At 41.6% G+C, this 23,780-nt stretch overlaps 1 protein-coding gene across 7 annotated transcripts in view; it reads left to right on the top strand.

Annotated features, from left to right (window-relative positions):
* The window catches only part of celf4 (CUGBP, Elav-like family member 4), a 78,976-nt gene that overhangs the window by 42,436 nt on the left and 12,760 nt on the right, over positions 1-23,780 (top strand). For 4 of the 7 annotated variants that reach the window (XM_079341169.1, XM_079341167.1, XM_079341165.1 and 1 more), the window contains exons 3-7: positions 16,887-16,935; positions 20,677-20,805; positions 21,746-21,825; positions 22,149-22,289; positions 22,544-22,682. In XM_079341169.1, the coding sequence (XP_079197295.1) occupies positions 16,887-16,935; positions 20,677-20,805; positions 21,746-21,825; positions 22,149-22,289; positions 22,544-22,682 (538 nt within the window). The remainder of the gene's footprint in view (positions 1-16,886; positions 16,936-20,676; positions 20,806-21,745; positions 21,826-22,148; positions 22,290-22,543; positions 22,683-23,780) is intronic. The other 3 variants (XM_079341166.1, XM_079341170.1, XM_079341168.1) reach the window with 1 other exon arrangement.

Below are 23,780 nucleotides of genomic sequence, written 5' to 3'. Positions count from 1 at the left end.
ACATTAATTTTGCGATCATATAAAGAGGAGTGTTGATCAGTGATGAATATTTAAAATAGTGAACTATAGACAAAGTTCTTTTTATTTTGTTACAGTTTTACTTTCTATACAAAGATTATCCTCCGTACTGGATGTTGCACTGATGCTTAATTATTCATTAATTTGTTGACATCCTCACCAAATGATTTATTTTTATCATAATTAATTTTCATTCTGCCCGTTGACATAAATGTGCACTGAACTACAGTAGCTGAAATGAGGTATTGCAGAAAAGTCTTCTTTCTCCAGGAGGGATTATTCCCAGCTCCTTGATTTTATCGAGCCATGGGAAGAACATAAATCTCCTGCACAGTTACTTAAAGCAGAGAAAATGTAGTCTGCAGTTTTTGAGATGTCAGAAAAAAGGTAATTTGGTATAAAACTGATACAAAGAAGTGTTGTAAGATTGTCACATACAGTATGTGACATACATCTCCCACTGTCCCACAATTGTATTATACACCTACCTTAATAGGATTACAGCAGTACTTGTATCACAGAGCTTGGCGCTATTAACCTTTCCTCTCCAGGTTCCTTTTAATAAGGGCAAAGTGGGCGTCCCTCAGCAAAGACTGCCCGTGTTGCAGTGTTTTCAGCCATTGTGTTTTTAATTAGAGGAATTTGGCTGCGGTCGACATCATCAGATCCCTCTCATTTGTAATCTGAGGGAGTTGGCTGAGGTTGAAGAGTTGACGTCCAAGACTCAATCGGACTCTTTAACCCCTCTGAGTAGACAGATTTAGTTTGAGACACAATTGTAGGCAAAGAAGATAATGCAAGAGTTGTTTTTTAAAGAGCACAACTCCTTATAGATATAACAAAACATACTGTCTTAACTTTAGAGAATATTGAAATAGTCTGGAGCCATGAATTATGCCAAAACCTTTCAAAATGATGGGAATTCAACACAAAGTGACTATTCATGTTGGCACTCTATAACAGCTATACAGTATTTCTAGTCTCCTCAAGTACTTGAACACACTTGGAGGGGGGCAGTCATTGCCACTGGGGGGGGGGGGGTACGGCACACTGTACCTCTGTGTGCCATCTCAGGCTCGTGGCAGGCTTTCACCACATGGACCACCTCCTCTTTATTAGATTAAACTCTGTCCCTCCTCTGGTTTGTAATTGCATTTGCCTGATGCTGTGTATTTAAGAATAGAACAGCCTCAATCCCTGCGGCCCTCCCCTACCTGATTTCCCAGCTGCCTCCAGGGGGAGCAGACCAGCACCAGCGCTGGGATAAGAAGTCGTCATGACAACTAGCAGGCAACTGGTGAGGGGAAAATCGAAAGACCTGAAGTCGTAGTCCTCGTTTTTCTCTTCATGACTTTGCACTTTCTTTGCAAGTGTATTTTTTTTTTTTGTTATTCACTGTTTCTTTACGTCTGCAAGGCATTTCACTTTGGTTCATTGCTTTGCATCCCTTGTTCTTGTTCTGAGGGGGACAAAAAAAAACAGCAAGTGTTTCTTTGTGCTAGGTCTCCCTGGGAGCTTGAAATGAAGGGCTGTCGAATGGGGACTCATATTTCATCCTGTCCATAATTTATGGAGAGACTAGGTTTAGGAAGGGACATTGCATTAACACGGGGGATGCTTGTCATTAGCGTCCCCCATGAGTCCCCATGAGTCAGGAGCAACTGGAGGGGGTACAAATCGATGTTGACACATGTTTCAGTCAGCTACACAGTGTACTTGATGCCAGTTTCCAATCTTAAGCATTTGCAGATAAGCCTCCATTAGGGGTCATTACGTGTCAGTGATACTTTGTGGCAATATTTAGCTATTAGCTTGAGGGTAATCAGCCAGACTTGTGAGATTTTCCTGCTAGAATGCTAACAGCCATCGCAAACATGACATAGCAGATCTTGAAAAAGCCTTACTATGCCGGGTTATATCTTGACCTCCACCAGCATGGTATGCTTCAGTGACACAGCAGGCTCTACTGTACATGACGTAGGACAGTGACATTTTTTTGAACTGTAGGTAGTATATCATAAGGCACAACCTGTCTGCTAATCACAAATTACAGTCAGCCTCTCCCCTAGCCCTGATCTGCTGCTCTCTACTGGGAAGCCAGGGCCAAGGAGAGGAATACTAACTCCTGCCAAGTCACCACCACTCCCCACTATAAAGTGCTTATAAATCGGCATCCTCACTGATAGGTCAAGGTTTTGATTTGGTCGTGACCTCAGTTCATAAATCTGAATGATGTAGGGGCCTTGGTTAAAAGGCTGCGGGATCAACTCTCAGATGGGACACCCCCTCCCTTGCTTTCTGTCTCTTTCTCTCCTTCTCTGACTCCCTCTTCTCTTCTCTTTCCAACCTCATGTGCCTTTTTAAGTCCCCACTGCAGCCTCAAGTCCCTGTGCCTTTATAACAGGGAGAGAGAGAGAGAGAGAGACAGAGACAGAGAAAAAAAAGAAAGAGAGGGATGGCAAGGGGGTGAAACAGGCAATCAATAAATCAATATGTTTTGCACCACTAAGCTAGGGTAAGCTCACTCTCTCAAAGCTGCGCATGCATGTACGCACACACATATATACTCAACAACCATCACAGCAAATTTATTTGAACACACACACAAATAAACAAATGAAGGCCTGGGACAGAATGTCCCTTGCCAAAAGACATTTTGTTGTTTTAGGGACTTTCTTTTTTTCTCATTCTATTTCCTGTTTTGGATCATTAAGCCATTGATTTTTGTTTCAGCGGGTAAGTGGTGGTGGGGACCCCCTGGGAGCCAGCTGAAAACCTCAACAGAGTGGCTCCAGCAGGAGTTTCTCTAGTTGTGACAGGCTGCTCCCAGGGGCCAGTGGGCCCTTTTAACTCTGCAGGGGAGAAACTATCGCCTGAAATCAGTCATTCTGCAGTGGCCTTTCCAGGCATTCCTCCATAAGAGTGCTTACTTGGATATCTAGAGATTTTTCTGGCTAAATGTCTTTGCAAACACGGAAAGTACAAACTTGAGTATTTAGTTATAGATTGAATTCTGTTCCTCAAATTCTTGGAAGTGCACAAATGGTCAGTCATGGATTTTAAAGGATGTACAAAGTTGGCTGGAGAATCTTCTCTGCTATCACTATGTCCAATATTTTTAGGTCTGTGGGGGCGGTTAGGAAAGAGGAGAGAGCTGAAGAGATACAGTGAGATGCAGTTGCAACACTGCCAGACCAGGATTCACTTGGCCCACAGCCAGGAAGATATTACAGTCAGATATATAGTAACACAGATGGATGCACTCACCCTAAAGAGGCTGACATATTGGCCAGCGCTGTCATAAGAATGACATAATACCTATCCTGACAGGTAATGAAAATAAAAGCTGCTCCATCGCAGAGTTGCATAAGCACTTTAACTTTAGCTCATACAACGTAAAACACCACTCCTGACATGTGGGATATCCCGAGGGAAGTTTTCAGAGTGGTTTTTCAGGTGCTTGGCCGACAATTGGAAGTGGTCCTCTAACATGCTGCAGATGTAACTCTTGGTTTCATCGATGAAAACCAAAGTATCAAATAAACTCAACGGTGTGAGTCCTTGATATACAGATATTATTCTACATGTATCTATAATGTAACTCAATTTTCTCTCTCCTTCACAAAATACAAGCAAACATATCCAGCCTGACAACTTTCTTCTACAGCAAGAGTTAAAGTGTTCATGTGTGGGGAAAGTTGGAAAGCTGCAAGACATTTTATAGCCATATGGCTCATTCAGCAAATAAATACCATTCATATCAGAGGTGTGATATAAAGGCTGTTAAAAAGTTTTAATGACAAAGAGAGGGACAAATACTTAAAATAGAACAAACAAATAGTCCCAATTTATTTTCCATTTCTGTTCTCAGTTTGTAGCTTTAAATGAATTTGAAGCCATATTGGATTGATAGTGTTGCATCATTAAAGCAAAATGCATCCCTGAGGTGGTCCAATCACCTACTTCAATGTGTATCTTGAGTGCATTTACACACATTCATATGTGGTTAAGCTCAGTCTGGACATACTCCAAGTTCATTTGAGTCATTTAGTGCCAGATGTAAAGGGGGTCTGTTTCACAAGATGAGATAAATATGGAAAAACTGCTGTGTTTTGGCACCATTCCTGCAAAGTACATCAAAGCACAGGGCGGAAATTAATACCAAGGGAGCGTGGCATGTGAGCAGAAGCTCCTCTGCTCCAAAATTAAAATGAGAAAAAACTCTTGCTGCCATGCCAGTGGGGGAATAGTTATATTAACTCAGTGATGAGGAATTGCGTGGCATACAGATGTTATAAAGTGAGCTATTTTGACTGACAAAACAACATCATGTTCCCCTTTCAGACGAAAAGTAAAAGTCTCAAGCCATGAAAACACCCCAACACTTTCCCGTGCTCTTTTCATTACATTCACAGGTTCTATTTGAACAGCTTTACTGACGACTATCTTGTCGTGGTTAATGCTAACTGAAGCTTAAGCTAGCCAGTTTGACAGATTCATATTACTCAGAACATTTGCTCACTTATTATCTTTCTCAAGTTTCCCCATACGCAACATTAAAAGATGTCAAGGATTTACAAGGCATCAGATTAACCTCAAGAGTTAAAAAACAAAGAAATAAACGCATTTTAGTAAAAAAGCTTATAGTGCTAACTGTAGCTTCAGTTACCAACTTTAAGCAACTATTCATATGGACTAAAGAGGCAACAGCAATGACAAATTGTGAATCAAAGTTATTTAGGTGTGAGATGGAACATTTGCATTTTTAATTTATTAGATATATTGCCTCCTTCTAAAATAGTTTCTCATATTTACTCAGGGCACTGGTTTAGCTCCTTCTGTTTTTACAGAGGCTACAGTTCAACACATCGACCACAGGTTTCACTCCCAGCCTCAGTCCTGTGATGCATGTCCATCCCACTCTTGCCTCCTCACATTTCCCGTCTGTCATCTGTGGTCCTATCAACATAGGTGGAAAAGCCAAAAAAACATCTCCTGTTGGCCCAATTTCAATTTGTTTGAAAAGAAAAGAGGCTACTTCATACGTTCAATTTGAAGGAACGTTTCCTCCATTAATAATGAAATCTTATTCCCATCTTATTCTTCACTCCTCAGCACTTCCCCACAGTGACGAACGTGCTGCTCTGTAGCTGCTGCTTAAAGCTCTGCCTTGCGCTAAGTTCCGCAACTCTTTTTTTTTATTATTTCAAGCCAAACCCTCAGATTTGCAGGAGGAAATAGACAGATTGGTTTGACGAATCAAACAATATAAATACAGAAAGAAGGAAAGTGTAGAAACTTTAATGGGAAGGGAAAAAATAGAGAAAGTTCAATTTATTTTCCTGAGCTGCAATCACTTTCATGGCCATCAATTCAATTTTTTCAGTCTGCTCTTGGCTTTTTCCTGTTTGTGCCATTGCAGAGGGAGTACATTGACATTATTACAGGCGTTTAAAGAGCTGAAGCTATTGCTGTGAATACAGGACTGACTGGGTGTGTGAAAAGAAAAAAATAATAGTTGAATTGACATTTTGGCCAGTGCGTCCTTTACACTTGAAAAGGATGAACAATTCCTTTCTGGGAGTGTTTTACAGTCAACATTAACTCCTATGAGTGTAGGCATGCAAGAACAATACGAGCAAACATTGGCGCTTGCATGTGCATGTCGTGTGTGTGAATACGCCATTCAATCACGTGCCTGTGCATATTTTTGCCTCTTAAGTGTGTGGGAGTGAGAGAACATTCACATCGCCCACCTGGGCTCTCGCAGGGAACCAACAGAGCTGTCTTACTGAAAAACTCCCTGTTGTTTCTTTGGCGGAGCCTAACAGGCAAATTTGACTCTATATCACTTCCTTCTTCTTCTTCCTCCAACTCCTTCAATCCCACTCCTCTCTTCTCCCTCAATCTGCTGTGTTCTTCTGTAACCCACACTCATTTCTTTCTCTGTTTTTCCTCTCTCCCTGCCTTTTTTATATTTAATCAAGCAGAGAGAGAGAGAGAGAGAGAGAGAGAGAGGAATTAATAATTATTTGAGGAAAATGTGCTGGCAAGAGAAAAGTATGTGTATACATAAGTGTGCGTGTGTGTGAGAGAGAGAGAGAGAGAGTGTGCAGGAGAGCTGATCCATCGTCTATCTTGATCTTCTCATACTATTATGAGAGAGAAGAGGAGTACTGAGTATTGCATAAACCCTGCAGTGTTTTAGTTGCATTGTAATTACATGCATAACACCTCTGTCCCCTTACGCTCCGTCTGTCTCTTTGCATCACGCTCATTCTTCAGACCACTCTCTTTTACCAAATCAGATGTTTCTACTGCACATTTCTAACCTTTGCATATATTTACATTTGACCTTGCATTTTTTTTGTTTGTATAATTCACTAGTCGCAACTTTCTTTTCTGTGCAATATACATGATCTGCTGTAAATATTTCTTCATATACTTGTCCCTTTTCTCCTACTTGAATGCATGTTGTGTGTTGCAGATGGATGCCTGTTAGTTGCACTTTGAGGCAAAGCATTTCTAATTACGTTGTTCAATTGTGCATTGAAAACAAAGGCTTTCACCATTTCTTAACAGCACTAAGGCTTTGATTAGAGTGAAATAAACACTGTATTGTAGATTGAACTACCTGCAGTGATTTCCATGCAGAGGATAGCCTGCTTTTGTATATTATTAAATATTTGTTATCTCTAAATTAAACACTTGGATTGTATTCAGTCATCTAACTCGCACCTGAAGCAACATGGTCACACCCAAAGTAGTCATCTTTTCAGTGCAGTTTTTAGTGGGCAATATTTAATGAAGTGGAATACATACACACCAACGGAATCAGAATCTTTCTGTGTTTTGGCGATAAAGAATTAACAAAGGAATTTCCCTCGGGATCAATAAAGTATCTAAAGTATCTATCTATCTATGAAAACAGCAGAGCGTGTGCTAACAACTTAAATAGAATAAGATCTGGTTCATAAAAGAACAAGAAGTCATAAAGCTTGTTAAAGCAACTGTTGCAACTCTTTTAGAAATATTTGAGCAACCTCTTGTCTCTGTTAAATCAGTGCTATTCTGATATCTGTCCAGTTAAAGACTTAGAGAGGTTAGCTTCAGATATAGTCAAATTCAATTTGACCTTTTAAATATTTAACCCTTAGAATTTCCAAATCTGAGAACCTTTCTTTACCAGTGCAAATACAAAACAGACAAAAAATATATATTTTTCAAGGAAAAAAACTGATTAGTGACAAGGTTATGAGATCTACCACTGACTGCCTTTAAAGCTCACTCAACAATTTTATACACTCAACAAAGAGTTTAATACAAAAAAAAAATCAAAGAGTAAAAAGTACAAGTTGTGGTATTTCTTAGTCAAGTAACTTTCTGACATCTGTCAGTTGAAAGGCAATCTCATGGTGAAATTAAGATTTTTTTTCTTGTATATTTAATTCTATTATAAAACACTCTCTCTATATGCGGTTATTAAATTAGGTGAAAACTTTCACCTTGTAACAATGACAAAAGAAGTTACAGGGGGGCAGAGAGATCTGATTTTATTATTGCTTTGATCTTCTTAAACTTTGAAACAATGCATGAGAGACAATTATTTTTTAAACACGTGCCCTATGCAGACAATGATCGATCAAGAATATTTTTCTGGTGTGAACGCTTTGTGTGCGTGTGAATGGAGAACTAGCACAAAGAAGACATTTCAAACGTGTCCATTTTTGCCCACGGGACATACCTCCATTTTACTTTCATACTGTTTTTTTCAAAGTGTATTTGTATTCTTTATCACTGCTCCTCCCCTGCCCTCTCCCAATACAAGGGCAGGCTACTGTGAGTGACGGCTCATTACAACACATATCATCCCCCGCTGACCTCATGAGACAGAAACCAGTGTGTTTCTGTGTGAGCGCATGTGTGTGTGTGTGTGTGCCCACCTTTGTTGCTTTTTTGAAAAGTCGAGTGCTAGCAGTTCATGGTGTGTTTGCTCATGCCTCTATTTGTGTCCATATTTGCATTTGCATATGCTATAATGTATCTTTCATATGCTCATTCCTTTTAAGTCAGCTCTCACTCTCTCCTTCTCATACATACACAGTCACACACAGTCCGGCAATAGGCAGCTCATGAATACTCTAAATTATGTGAAACCCACTCAGCGTCTGTGTCGCTCAGCGATGGCTGGAGAAGGGGACAAAAGTTGTTGGGGGATGGATGTGAAAGCAGCCCCCCGTCCGCTTCAGAATATGACAGCTTCTGAACTTGTTTTTTCGTATTCATTAGATAAGTGAAAAGCAAAAACCCAGTGATGGTACGCCAGTAGCAGCCATGATTTATGTGCACCTCTGGAAAGAGAAAAGTAGAATTTATGGCTTTCTCGTCTGTCCTAATCTTCGCTATATGCTGCAAAGCCCGGCCAATGCAGTCAGCTTAAGAGAGCGAGGGAGAGAGAGGCTGAAAATTGTCCCTTTTCTAGTTAGCTTTTTCTTTTTTCTTTTTTACTCCCTCCTCCTCTCACTTACTAACCAACTCTATCACATTTTGTCCTTGTCATTTTTTTTTTCTCTCCTTCTGCGAGCTTACATACACAGCAGTAGCAACCATACGTACACACACTTGGCGTTCGCAGGTTCGAACGCTTCTAATCTCACACATGCAGGTGCACTATGCACACAAACGCACGCTCGCACATAAACTGAGAGCTGCTCAGCCCCTCTGAGACACCTTCACTTCTTCTCGCACCAATTTTCTCACACTTTCTCGTCTTCTTTTCCTCTTTCTTTCTTTCCTTCTCCCGCTGCCTCGCTCTGCACCTCCGCCCTCAGACGCCTCCACATATAGATCTTTTTTCTTTTTATAGTCAACGCTGAAGTCCCTATGGTAACATCTGAGTTGTTGATTGCCAAGATTCTGTGCGTCTAATTATGTAACATTGCAAGATGGTATGTGGTTTTGTGTGTGCTTCTGAGCAGTCAGTTTGTTTCTCACCTCAGCACTGTCCTCTAATTGCAATGCTTGATATCGTGACACTCAATCGGTGTTCAAAGCTTCCAAAAGTCCAAAACGGAATAGTTCTGGATCCTATGAATAGAACAATTGACAAGTTATATGTTTCTATTTGACTAAGAGTGTGTGTTTGCGTCTCATTTACACAAATCTTTAGTGTGAGGCTGCAGCATATGCTAGTGCATGTCACATTCAAGTGTGAAGCGGTAACACATTTTGACAGGCTAAAATCATTTGGGGATACAGATGATATGCTTTTCTATCCAGTTATAGTGTGACAACAAAGTTCTCAGACGTCGATTTCTATTAAAGTGTTCACAGGAAGCATACAGCCTGTCTACACTCACGCCACATTGATCCTTATCCAGGTACAACCGAGAAAACAAGGAGGCAAAGGAGAGGGGAGGAAACACTGTTTTATGCATGGATTCAATGTGAAAGAGAGAGTTTTCACACTTTCACTCATTTACGCTGTTTGACTTACTCGAAGAGGAAAAAAAAAAAGTATTAAGATGTGGGACAGGAATAGACAGAAAAAACTGAAAGAAAGGCACCCCATTTGCATTTTAACCTCTCATTCAAAACGGCTCAAAAAAAGCCGTCCCACTACTGCAAGCTTTCAGGCCGCTTGCCAGCAAGCGAAGGAGAAACAGGAGGAGATAAAGAAGAGGTGGGCTGGTGTGAAATGGATCAAACAATGGAAGTGAGAAAAGCATCGCTGTTCTCAACCAACTGCAGGCCAAAAAGAAAAGGAGTGGAGGAGGAGTGTGTGTGTGTGTGTGTGTGTGGGGGGGGGGGGGGGGGGGGGGGGGGGGGTGATAACTCGCAGCTTTTGAAATGTCTGTGTTTTGTAACTTTTTTTTTGTAACAGCGGGTCTTCAAAGTTGGAGAAAGAATTTTCAGAGCTAGTTAGTGTGAAAAAGCAATTTAATCAGCAAGCAAGAGAGAGTAATGAGTATTTTGTCACACATACTGCTGTCAAGGTCGAGAATGATCCTCCTCGCTCTCGGAAAATCTGATTTGGATAAGTGTGTGCCTGTGTGTGTGCGTGTGTGTGTGTGTGTGTCCCTTGTGTGTGCCTGTCTATCATTCTCTCTTTTCATGTTCTGTGTATGCTTCAACGGCGTGTAAAAGCCATGTTGATGAAGGAATCAGCGATGATCAGAGGGTCAGACAGAGAGGCTTCCTCCCTTTTGTGATCTCTGTGTGTTTCCCTTTTATCCGCCTTTGTGGAGATGTAGTGATCTCGCTCGACGCTGCTGGGACAGCAGCACCACAGAGTGAGCAGCAGCATATAGAAAGAGGCCGGGAAGCATGGTGACTGCATTTTTTCATCCAGAAGTGGGAAAGTGTTTCACGTTGAATTGCCTTAGGATGCTATTCGTGGGGTGTGAGCTAATTTAACGCCCAACTTGCGCCATCAAATCCAAATTCAGCAGTAAATTGAGTGTAACAAGTCCTTAAAAATCGTTTGCATGGACCTTATTGTCCAGAGCAAGATTTGGTGCAGTGCTTCATCATGTTGCAACATTTTGAACATAAGGAAATACTGTTAAATGAGGGCCAGTGTCTCATTTTCCATAATGCACACTGCAGACACATTGTTGTTCAGTGATCAACCTTGCTGCTGCGATGTCACAGCCAACGAAAGCACAGTCTGTGCCAATTCATAATTCACCCTGATGCTTTTTTTTCTCTTGTATTTATTTTTCCCTGCCTGACTGCAGCCTGCCACTCATTCCCAGCCCAAAACAACTGGGCTGGGCTTCCCAGTTGTCAGAAAACACTCCTCTCATCCTTGATCTGACGTAACACAGATTGCCCATCTCTGTTTGTCTGTAAAGATGAGAAGAGATAAAGGAGCAGAGGATGCAACAAAAAGGAAAGAGATTGGGATGTTTTGCTTTATAGTCCTCTTTGCCCTCACACTCAGACATTGATCTTGCTGCAATACGTTTCAGTGTAACATCAAAAGCGAGGTTTTGGTGTTTTGGCACATGTCAGGATGAAGAAGAACAGGGAGAGCAAAGAGCAGAAATACTCTGATTTAGAGGCATTAGGGCAGATGTGACTGAAGATATATGTTACTCAAATCAAACTTTTAATTCCTTATTTAAACGTGCTGTAGATTCATATTAACATTTGGGGACATCACAATGCTTTTTTGAAAAAGGCGTAATAAAAGAGTATGGAGATGTCACTTCCAGGAAACTGACGGCAGCGGATCAACTCAGTAAACGTGATAAATTAACTTGGATAGTGCTTAGTCTTCTGTTGCACTCAAAGTGCTTGTCACAGTACATGTCACATTCACCCACTCACATCACATTCACACACTAACTAAAGTGCCCAACAGTCCTACTCTATTCACACACACCCACCTGAGGTTCAAGGACACATCAACATGGCTTATCCAACCTCCTAACCCTCCGTGGGAGACGACTGACCCTCGTGTAAAGATACATAGGCTGTATTTCTGAAAAATTCAAAAACTGCAAATGTAACTGTATTATGGACCATGTTCTACAAAGTATGAAATGTATTGCTTTGGAATCCAACATCAGATTTTCGAAAGGGAGTTTGCTTACTTTGTACCATTTGACAGAAATGTTGGATGTTTAGGTCGTAACAAATTTGTGCTATACATTTTTAAAGACATTAGTCCTGAAGGTAAATGGGTAACTTAACAGTTAGCTGCAACTAGCTAGCTGTTAGCTGTAAGCTCCATCTCCATTAGCTTCATCCACTTGCAACTAGAGCCGAAGCTTTGAGCTGTAGAAACATTTTTCTGACTCAACAATCACACGCACAATGAAAGCAGAGCATAAAACATATTTCTAAGGGAACAAACAAAAAGCTCGCTCCCGAACTTGATTAAGCTGTCACTAAAATATTCAGTGGTAAGGATACTTTTGGTCATGCATACACTAAGATAGTAGGTACAGAAAGATCTTTCAAACTGCACCTCATGTCCTATTCAGTGATGCTGAATAGGACATGAGTTAGCATGTCGTGAGCATTGGGTAAATTGGGCGTAATTCCCCACCATAATGTTGTACCTAACAACAGCTATTCTCGATCTCTCTTTGGATTGACCCGTTGCCCGGATTACAAAAAAAGAAAAGAAAAAACGTTAAAAGAAATGAGCCTGTGCACTACAAAAGAGGATCACAGAGCATACAGTGAGGGGATGCTCTTTGATGGAAATCTGGATTTTGCTCCTGATTAACACAACTTGTGCCATGTAAATAAAAAAACCTTTTCTCCGAACATAATCTGATTGCATTTCTATTAAAGCTCCACGATTGGCAGTAGAACTGTTGGTGGTGGAAGTGTGTGAGCTGCCCTTTTACTATAAATGTTGTAAAATGCTGCTACGACCCAAGAGGTTGCAAAAGTCAATAAACTGAAAGTTTTACATGTGCCGTAGGAGCTTTGATAAAGATGCCAGGGGGTCTCCCATTGGAGTGTAATACTGCTGTGAATTAATGTATAATCAATGTTTTTAAAATGGGCTGTCCTCTTCGTGACCACTGTGGAAATGTATTACATACCTTCTAAATGTTCCTACTTTTTCACCGCTTACTTCTCCTTTTTTTCTTTTTTCTTTTTTACCCCTGCTCACAAGGGCCCAAAAGCATCTCAGGATTACAACCATATTTGTTCGGCTAATGTTTCCATTGGCATGTTTCCATCCCAAGATGTGTGTTGCGCATGCTGAGATACTTTGGAGAGCAGATCCAGGTCGAGTGCCAGTGCTTCATTTGACATAATGAATACCGGCGTTTGGTTGCACTTAGACCCTTTGATATTTCTTCTGCAGAAGTGCTCTCTGTCAGAGACAGTGCTTGATTCCCTATACAGAGAACCTAAGAAGCATTAAATATAAGTAAGAAAAGAATGCACAAAATACCCCAAACACCTCCATATTCAAATGTGACAGAGAGAGAATGAAAGTGATTGAAACGCAGGCGAAAAAAGGGCCTTGAGCTGCAGAATGTAAAATAGTGCAAGTTTTGACAATAGCAGTGGAGGAACATTATGAAGGCAGCCTCCGTTGCTTCCCTGGGAGAGTTTCATGGAGTGCTTTCTCACTGTGATAATGAAATGACCTGGCCTGCACTGCTCCTCTCTTTCTCTCTCGCAAAAACACATCTGCCAGACAAGGGTGAAAATGAGAAAATCCTGCCTCCTCTCCCAAGTTTTGTAAAGCATACTTTCGATATTATTTTCACAGGAAATGATGGGAGTGTGAGTGAGTGTGTCCTCGTGATTGTTGTTTGTTACGCTGGCTGTGAGTGCATGAATTAGTTGTGTGTTGTTGGATGCAGGCACTTGAGCAGCAGGCAATAAACTGTGTTTAAAGCATATTTGACATGATGGTTGATAGGAATCCCATAGAGTTGTCATCCTAACAGTGTTTTCGTAACTTCATTTCTGTGGTTTGCACGCAGCGAGATCAATACAGTAAGAAGCACAACTCCGATCAAGGACTTCAATTTTGTCCCGTTTCAAGGTAGAATCCAATACAGCAAACTCAAGTCCCAGACTGGTTTGAACTAATCTTGTGGGCCTCGCTAGACATTCAGGCAATACTAGACCGATTCAGAAGAGTGACTCACTATTTTGGTAGAGCACAGGCTGCATGCAGACCATGTATTCCCTCAGCTTCTAGTTAGCAGGGAATCTATGGCAGCAGTGAGGCAGAGCGCTGTCATTGAGTTACATAATCAACAGAGGAGTGTAGCAAAGGAGTGTGTGGGTGGGTGTGTGCCCATACATTTGTGTAGCCGCAGTGCTTTTTGAGCTGTCGATCATGTGGTGCACCAAGGCCACTCTAACACAAGGCTGCTGAGGTGGACTTTCAGCAACAATGGAGCTTAGCCTGCGTGTGAGTATGGGTATGGGTGTGTGTGTGTGTGTGTGTTTGTGTGTTTTGAAAGGCGTGGATAGATAGGCGGCAGCATTTACAAGGCTGAGCAGAAAACCCACGCTACATGCAAGGTATTAGGCGTGCTTGCTGAGAGATGAGCCAATTTACAGCACATGTTGACTCACAAGGACACATTTACATATCTATTTTGTATGCCTGTGTGATTATTTGTGTCCTGTTGTACGTTTCTGTGCATGCATGGGTGGATGCTAAGGCCTATTTGTGCATGTTTGTGTATGAGCCAAACTTGTGTGTATGTGTGCACGTGTAGTCCATGTAAGCCCACTTGTTCTTGTCTGTGTGTGTGTGTGCACATGTTTATATATGTATGTATGCTGAATCTTGATGCCTTTCTGTGTAAATGTGGTTGATTTCTCACACTGGCAATATGCGTGCGTGCGTGCGTGCGTGCGTGCGTGCGTGTGTGTGTGTGTGTGTGTGTGTGTGTGTGCGTGTACTGTACATCTTCTGCTGCTCAATGATGCCATCTGGCTTTGGCTAGCACCAGCACAGACATCAGAGGGGAGCTATCTGAGCTGCTCAGTGTTTGGTTTTAATACTGTTTTGGGATCGGTTGTCCAGCGGGGTGGTGCTAACTCACCCCATTATATGCAGGATGATAAAGCTGACCTTGAAGCAGTTTATGGGCCCGGGGATAATGGAAACCACTGATAGAGAGCCCATGAAACTCCACTCAGCTCTCAGTGACAAAAGAAAATAATGGTTTAACCACTTAACATTATTTTGAACTGTAGTGTAAAATTTATGAAGGGACGTTTTTGGTGTCGCTGCTCAACCAGGGATGACAAATTATTAGACACTGATTAATCTGTGAGTTATTAATGTGTTACTTTATGAGACTTTTCGAAAGATTTTGAATATTAAAACAAAGTGAAGAATTACGTGCTCAATAAAAGTTTTACATCTTGTGCAAAAATACTTGGGACGATGAGAGACGAGGCGTTGGATTCTTGGATTCAAGAGGTGTTCGATTTGTTGTGTGGCAATGACTTCAAAAAAATTGGATTTCAGTCGAAATCACAAGGAATTCATTTTGATGAAGCGTAAAATAAAAAGTAAACCTTTATATTTTGATGTCCAAAAAGGTCGTGGCTTCTTTTGACCAGAAACATAACCTTAACCATTGCCTCGGGAGGTCAGCGTTGTCATATACTGCGCTGGTTAAAACCGCTGCTTGCATATAAAAACCAGTGGAGGTGGAACACAATTAGGTCAGATTGAGGCCAGACCATTTGTATGGGTCACAGTAAAAAAGCCGATATGTATGCAGGCTTATAGGACCCTTGGGAGCACTAGGCTGACCTTGTCCTATACTCTGATCTATGTCCTCATCTCCCCCCTTGTCCTCTTTTCCTCTACCCTCCACCCACTGCCCTTTTTTATGACTGCCTTTCTTTTCTCTTGAAACACCCTCCTCAATTAGTTTCCCTTCTTTTCTGGCCTGCTTGATTTTGAAATCTCTCCTTTTCCTGTCCATCGTCCTCTTTAATTCACATGCTTCTTCCTCTCTTTTACTTTTTAACTCATTTTTAACGCCGCTTTTTCAATTGCCCAATTTCTCTATCCCCTCCTGTCCTTTTTCCATATCAACAGCCAGTCTGATTAATAATGCATCACAGCACATTAAAAACATAAGTAGGGTTCTCGTGGCTGGCAAAAGAGAGGGAGGAGACGAGGGAGAGGAAGGAACGGGCAACTCCATTTCAAATAAGTGTTATGGAGAATGATGTGATTTAATCTCAGCAGCAGGAAAGCACCAGCAAAGGCTGAAGGTTCGAGCATTAATTGTGTTTGCGTCGTGACACTGTGTCCTCGTGCTCCGAGGTTTTGCCTTTGGTGAATCATCTGAAAGATTCATTAAGATGATGACTGTATCAGCAAACTCAAAAGAAAAGATTTAATGACATTTAGCAAAACACTGATGCTGCACGGAACCTTGACCTTTCCCTCCCCCTCCCTCTTTCGTGCTCAACTTTCTCCTCTTCCCCTCCTCTCTCCTTTCCCAACCCCTCCTTCTTCTCAATCCTACTGGCAGCGTGGCAATTGGCATTATTAAAAATTGATTGGCGGCGAGCGTTTAGCAGGGTGGCGATGCGGAGAGGGAAGGTTTGACAGGCAGGAGTGAAATGAAAGGAGGGCCTCGGTGGACAAAGTGTGGAAAGGTCCATTGGGGGACAGACATTGTGTGTTTGTGTGTGTGTGTGTGTGTGTGTGTGTGTGTGTGTGTGTTTTAAAACTGAATGCACTAACCTGAGAGGATGTTAGGATTAGGAGTGTTAAACTAAAACCATACTGTTTCAGATGTGCATACTTGATTTGATTTGATTTATTCATATTCATTACTCTGATGTATCAAACAAAGATGTAATTCTACAGATACCCTCAAAGTTGAAAGTTACTACTTACAAGCTAAAACCCGTCAGAAAATGTAAAATGTTCAAAGTGCCCCACCCTGACGGTGAGATCACAGAAAAATCTGTGAATACGTTCAGATTGTTTCTGTGTGTATCCGTGCAGCAAACATTGTATCTGAATCACATCGTGATAGCACACAAGCTCTCAACAGCACCCACATGAAGCATACACAGTCACAGCAGCTCTGCTGACCTACCCTCATCCTTCTTTCTATCGCTCCCTTCATCCCTCTGCTGATCCCCCTCTCCAACCTCCTTTCATCTCAGATCAAATAATATTTCCAACCCACATTTCTAACCAGCTATTCCCCCAATGGCTATAAGTGCTTCAGCTTTGGAGATTTTCAATATGCTTTACCTGCAATTTGGTTGAGTGATTCTAAAAAAGTTGTTATTCTAGGGGTAGTTGGGTTAAAGCATGTGTTGCTACATGATGATGCTGACTGGCTTCTTTCTCTCTTTTTTTTCTCCTTTCTTGTTTGTCACAGATGAACAGACCGATCCAAGTGAAGCCAGCAGACAGCGAGAGTCGAGGAGGTACTGTACGCTCTTCCTTCACTTCTCCCTCCCCACTTCCTCCCCTTGCTAGCTTCTTTCCTTCAAGCCCTACGAACATACTGCCTGTGCATATCAGCCTCACCATTATCTGTCCCATTAAACGATGCTCTGTACCTTGACGCGGGCTGACAGCGCGGCCTGGCCGGACCCTCGAGTAATCAGAACACATTATGTAAACAGTGCTCTTTCTGGCCAGCACTGGCCTCTGGCTCCTTTCTTGGAGTTTCATCATATGCACGCACATACACAGAAAGCATGCGTGCCTTGTCATGCTGCAGGGGGAAAGCAGGTCACTCCTTTTTGTCACCTTCAAATTAGCTGCGTGCAACAAAGCAAATCCTGTTTGACTCCTGTGACACATTAAAATCAGCCAAATTAGCTGCTGATTTAAATGGCGGGTGTGTGTGACTTTAAGTGGATGCATAATCTGATATTTTGTGCACATCCTGCTCTATTGACTTCTAAGACAGCTAAAGCACATTTTTTATGTCTAGACATGTAGTGACCTGCTCCTGACATCAATCAATGCACTGTACTGGAGAAGATTGATGTAGTTGGACCAGTTTTGGCTGGACTCTTTCAAACTTTGCAGTTGCTAATATAATTGGCACCAGAGTGATTCTTCTGCCACAAGAAAGTAGAGAATGAGGGAAAAAAAGAGGAAATAGAGCAGGAAAGAAGTTGAAGGTTGATAAGCAGAGTGAGGCTTCTGGACTGGGAGAGAGGTTGTAGCCTGTAAAAGAAGAAAGAGAGATGGCGCGACATCCTCCTCTGTTTAGTTTGGTGGCGCTGTGAGGATGATTGATGGAGCAGGAGGGAGCGGAGGCGAGCTCCAGACGTGAGGAAGCAAAGTGAGGGCAATGCAGGCCGTCCATACCTCTGTCTGTTACCTGACTCTATCTTTCTTTGTACGTCTGTCCTCGGCCCACTTCTTTTCTCAGTACACCTTATTTTTCCTAGATTTTTTTCTTCTCTATAGCCTAAATGGTATTCTCAGGCTTCAAGCAAAGCTGCGCTGCACTGTCAGGCTGTACAAAATAAGATCCTCCATGTTTATGAAAAACAGGCTGACAAGTTAAGCTCTTTTAAAAAACCTTATTTAGTCAACACAAAGTGTCAGATAAATGTAGTAGTAAAAGTAAAGGTGCACCTTGTGAGACAAATGGTGAATTATATGCTGAAATCATAATTTTACACACAACTCCTTCTACAAAAAACAAATTTCTTATTATATTAATTTGCTTACCTATTTGTTTTGTAGTTGCAAGCCTAAACTTGCATAGCTGGTATTTACTGTTAGCTGTTTAAGTCCTCTCTATATTTTAAACCTTTTTAGAGGGAGAGTTTTGTCCAATGACAACCAAAGAAAACATCAAACCTAGATGTAAATAAATATATGTGTTGGGTGATGATATGACTAACGGAGTAATAGTCAATAGTCAGTATAATAGTCAGTAAGTGTCGAGTGTTATCTCATCACTGTGTAATTGAACACTGTTTGTTAGGTAGAAGGAATGACCAAGAGTAAAGACAATGGAATTTAGAGTCATACTTTTTTTTGGGCTTTGTTGATACTCCAGGTTAATACATACAAGGTTATGATTATACAATGTGTGTGTGTGTGTGTGTGTGTGTGTGTGTGTGTGTGTGTGTGTGTGTGCTGGAGAGAGAGCTTTACACTTACACTGTTGACACTGGTGTATATTGATTTGCTCTCTTGCTGAATATGAGTGTGTGTGAGTGTCTGTTAACAGGCCTTTTCCCAAGTAAGATGTAATGTTTAATGGTCTCTTCTCAGTGGAATTGTAAGCTTTGTCCACCAATCAGGTGTGTACGGTGAATGTATATGTGTCTGTGTGTGTAAGAGAGAAGATAAGGGGGTGGGGGATGGGGCAAACATTTTAAGAGTTGTGTGTGTGTGTGCATATGTGTGTGTATTCCACCCCTGGTGTGCACTCCACTCTTGTAAACCCCCAACCCAGTGCAAGGCCGGAGCGCAGATTAGTCTTGTTGACTCGGCAAGGACATCCTGTCAGGCTCAGGCAGTGGGGAACGGACCCCAAGCACGCATGGAGACACTCATACATATACACACATCGTTTGCAAAGCGCATTCAGAGGCAATTTGACTGAGGCTCATTAATTTCTCAACACACACATCCATTCCCAAAAAAACTCAGATTCTGGTAAACCCAAGAACAGCCAGACTTTCACACTGACACATCTGCTCACTAACACACTTTCACCGTCTGCCCCACAAGCTCCCTCAACAATCACTTACTGACTTAATCACACACTCATGGTGAATAATGCACCGATGCTAGATCTTAGTCTGAATTTATTTCATTAAAAAAAGAAAAATCTTGTCCAAATCATATCTGATTTTATGAAACTGCATTTTAACTGAGAATTACTAAATGGCCGAGATGTGACCTTTGATTTACTGAGTGTCATTATTATTATTTTTTTTTTCGGGATGTTTCTAAATCCCAGCCGTTTTCTATTTCTATTCCATTAGTGCAACCCTAGTCTAACCAACTGTGACCAACTTCCATGAATAGTTTCTACATAAAGTCCCCAACAATGAAGCTGTATCTAACAGAAGAGCACCACTTCCCACTGCCTGTGTCTGGCGTGAGTTCAGATGGAGCAAAGTCGCTGCAGGTATAAGTTGGGAACAACATTGATTCACTGCAAAGTGAAAAAATAACATTGGCCTCTAATGTAAACTTTTGAGCTGAACTACAACAGTTTGCCAAACTGTTTGGAAGCTAATTGTAAGTGAAAGAGTAGCCCATATATGACAGTAGTTTCAGTCACAAAAAGACTGAGCACAGGGTTTTGAACACACGTTAACAACAGACAAAGGCAGAGCCAGCAGCACTAAATATGAGTGAGTGCTGTGTTGTTGCTTTCAGATATATTTTCAAATGCTGAACCACCAGCATCTGTAAGCAAAGCTCACGCAGAGGGCACCGTGCCAACTGTGCTCCCACGGGACACAGACTGCACAGAAACAGGTTTTCCTGCCTCGGTCATGAGTTCAACTTTCACTGCAAATCAGAAATTGAACACGGTCGGAGCACATCATCAATAAATAGACAACCCGAAATTCAAAATGCCCTCTGTGACTCAGTGTTAAATTAATATCTCTATACAGCGAAATCTTCAACTGTACTGCAGCTCCAATATAAACATGTTACAATGGCTCTAAAACGGTGTTCAGAAAGCTACTTGGAATTGAACATTAGCAAGAACTGCTTACTTAAGGCATTTATATTTTTTTACTTCGAGTATACAAAAGTCAAATTCCTCTTGATTTTCCATCATGTACTGAAATACTCAGCATCTGTCAGTGATTTGTAAGAGCGTTTTCATTGTTATTCTGACGTTACTGCTGATGTTTTCCATTTGGAGCTGATCATCTCACTGGGAACCTTTTGTTATGAATGAGCTAAATTAACAAGAATTCGTGCTGAATCAAAAAGCTTCAAGCTAGCAGCTTAGAAAACAGGTGAGATCTAAAGCTGCTTGTAATAGAAATAACTTATTGGACAATGAACACTGTTAGAAAGCTATATACAGCCAGTGGTATTGCAAAATACATTCCTTTATGCAGCAAAGGATGTAGAATCATGTCAGCTCGTGGAGCATGGTTTTTTGTACATTATCAAAAGGTATCTGTGATCCTCTGATCATGACCTATTCCTTTTCCTTTTAGAAGACAGAAAGCTCTTTGTCGGCATGCTCAACAAGCAGCAGTCAGAAGATGACGTGCGGCGCCTTTTTGAGTCCTTCGGCAGCATCGAGGAATGCACCATCCTCAGAGGTCCTGACGGAAACAGCAAAGGTGAGTATATAGCTGTTTATGACTTTGAGCTGACATCGGGGTTTTTTTCCACAGGCTGCCGCACAGAAATGATTTGGCCTTTCAAAGTTGGTGACTTTGCAAAGTTTTCCTTAAACAATTCCATGCTGAGTGATGTCAAAGCAGCGCTTACGTAAGGATACTATAGATTCTGTCAAATTGAACAGTAAAAGCCACAGGAAAAGCCTAGGGACGAGAGATATAAAGCACAAAGTCTTTACAGATGAACTCCATTAACCTTTCGAGTCAACTTACACGGCTCTGATAAAGAGAAAAAACAAGTGGACCTCCTTATTAACCACCATGTCATGGTAGAAAAATCTCCTTTGGAAATGTTGTCAGAGTGCGACACAAGTTCACTGCATGAAGTTCATCAGCAGGCTTAGCAGCCAATCAATGAGGCCCGATGATAAGTAAGCCAGATGATTACAGTGGGCTTGATCATTCTGATTCCTCAGTGAAGCTCCATTAACAGGGCCTCATCAGCCAGCTTACTCGGCTAAGTGGGCTTTAGCTCAATAATTACTGGGAACTTGATCATTCAAATTCATCAACGGGGCTTGTCAATAGTAAGCGACACCAGAACGCTGTGGCATTTTAAGCCCCATCGGAGGATCCCAAAGTTGTTAATGGTGTCAGAGTGTCGTGTTTGGCCCCGATTATTGAGCGTCGATCTACACTGATGCAACCATCCCCAGTAAAGAGGGCTTTGTTTAATAAATGTTTGTTGCTCTACCGCTGTAGGGAATTTATCTCAAGTGATGAAACAAGAAGGGTTTTTTTTCTTTTTTACTTGCACTCCTTACTGGCTGAGTTTTGCTGTGGTACTGTAGCATATACTTCTCAGCAAACTTTTCTTCATACTGTCTTTTTTACCTTTTCATATTTTCTAACACCACCTCTCCTCTCTCTTTCTCTCAAGGCTGTGCATTTGTAAAATACTCATCTCATGCTGAAGCTCAGGCAGCCATCAGTGCACTACACGGCAGCCAGACAATGCCTGTGAGTACACCATAATTGTGTGCGTAGATATATGTGCGAGAGGTGAGTCACATACAGAGATGACTCAGATTGTTTAATTACCTTCTTAAAGTTAAGTTATACTTTATTCATCTAAGTAAGGAAATGTATCGTTTGCATATGACCCATCATAACTGTTCTGAGGCAGCGGCTGCCAACTCCAGCTTTGCTTTGGCAAGGAGTGAGTGTGCGCATGAGTGTGCAAGTGCAGATTTAAGCTTATGTCATGTGTCTAAAGATACACACTAACATGTACGGCCTGGCATTTGTGTGTTGTGTGGGTGGGTGGATGGGTGGGTGCACAGGGTGCCTCATCCAGTCTGGTGGTCAAGTTCGCCGACACGGATAAGGAGCGCACAATCCGCCGCATGCAGCAGATGGCCGGTCAGATGGGCATCTTCAACCCCATGGCCCTGCAGTTTGGAGCCTACGGAGCCTACGCTCAGGCAAGACGCCCTGCAAAACGCCTTCTTTATCCACAGTTATTTATTCAATGAACCACAAAGGATAAATAGAGAACGCTGGCCTAGCTGACATAAGATTAAAAAAACAAAAATAAATGGCCAATATGTTAGGAGCAATACTCGATTTCTAACCTTAAGTCTGTTTTTCTTGGTTCTATACTGTACCTGACTTTTCTTCTTCTCCCTCGTCCCACTCTTTTCTACCATTTCTAAAATCTTGCACAATCACTGTGTAGGTTCAACAGCAGGCGGCGCTAATGGCGTCTGTGGGACAGGGAGGCTACCTCAGTCCAATGGCGGCCTTTGCTGCAGCCCAGATGCAGCACATGGCCACCATCAATGGCCTCCCAGGGGCACCGATGACCCCGACGTCAGGTAAGAACAAAGCTTTAAGGGGCCATTCTTATGGTTATCAATAAGGGGTTTAAACTACACACACGAATTACATTTTAGACAGCTCTTTATGAAAGCAAGGACCTTTACCCTAACCAACACATTGCCACACCGTCAGACTGACAATACTCCGACTGACATTTTGACATTATCCAGGTAAAGTAACAGTGAGCAGCATTTGATAAAGTCAGCAGAGAGCCTTCAGTAAATCCACAATTTTTTTTCCATCCATGTTATCAAATCCAAACAGCACCCTCACGTTCCTACCATTGTTTGCTGTCATCATCCATTCAAAAAGACTAGTTCCTCCATTTTGAACAACAATAGTCTGTCTTACTGATAGGGCGATACGGCATGCAATGGATCAGAATGATGGATGCCCTCAAGTGGCTGTACAAGCGTGTCGTGCTTACATTCTGACAATTTTGAATTTGAGCAGATCATTACAAATCAAATATTTGATTTTCACCCACATTGCAACAGCAGTTTGAATTTCAAATAGAGAGTGACAGTTCCATTAAGTAAAAGGCAGCAAAGCTGTTTAACTGCAGGCCAATATTGTGTCATGTAAAATGTGCAAATGTCAGCATAATGTTTTGTATATGTCCCTCGAGCAATGGACCCTTTATTCTCCCTCAGTTCATTTCTGTCATCTTAATCAAAGTGATGAACATAAAAAAAATGTAGATGATTCCTAAAAAAAAACTGTGGTTGTGTCTTGAATAAAATAAAGTATATTCCTTTAAGGCTTTACTCTAGGGTAGTTGAGGAGATCGTAGTATTAAAGAACAATGCATCACTTAGATACTTTGACAAGGAATCTATAGTGTAAATGTTTCTTGATGTATTTATAGCATGCAATCATCGAAGACAAAAACATAATTGGTGCCTATAAGATATCATCCATGCCGTGTTCACACTTCCTCTACCATATGTCTAACATCTAGCTCTAATGGTTGTTGTGTCACTGTAAGGGCCTACACTGCGACAAGAAATCAGCCCTGACATTTAGTGTCTTCACCGGCCCACTAGACCGGCCCCTCTGACATTTCGCAGAGTTACTAGGTGTCCAGCGAAAGA

Source organism: Symphodus melops (genome assembly GCF_947650265.1).
Source record: "Symphodus melops genome assembly, chromosome: 4".
Taxonomy (NCBI): domain Eukaryota; kingdom Metazoa; phylum Chordata; class Actinopteri; order Labriformes; family Labridae; genus Symphodus; species Symphodus melops.
The sequence above is the reverse complement of the archived record's forward strand: the minus strand, read 5'-3'. Positions and strand labels throughout refer to the sequence as shown.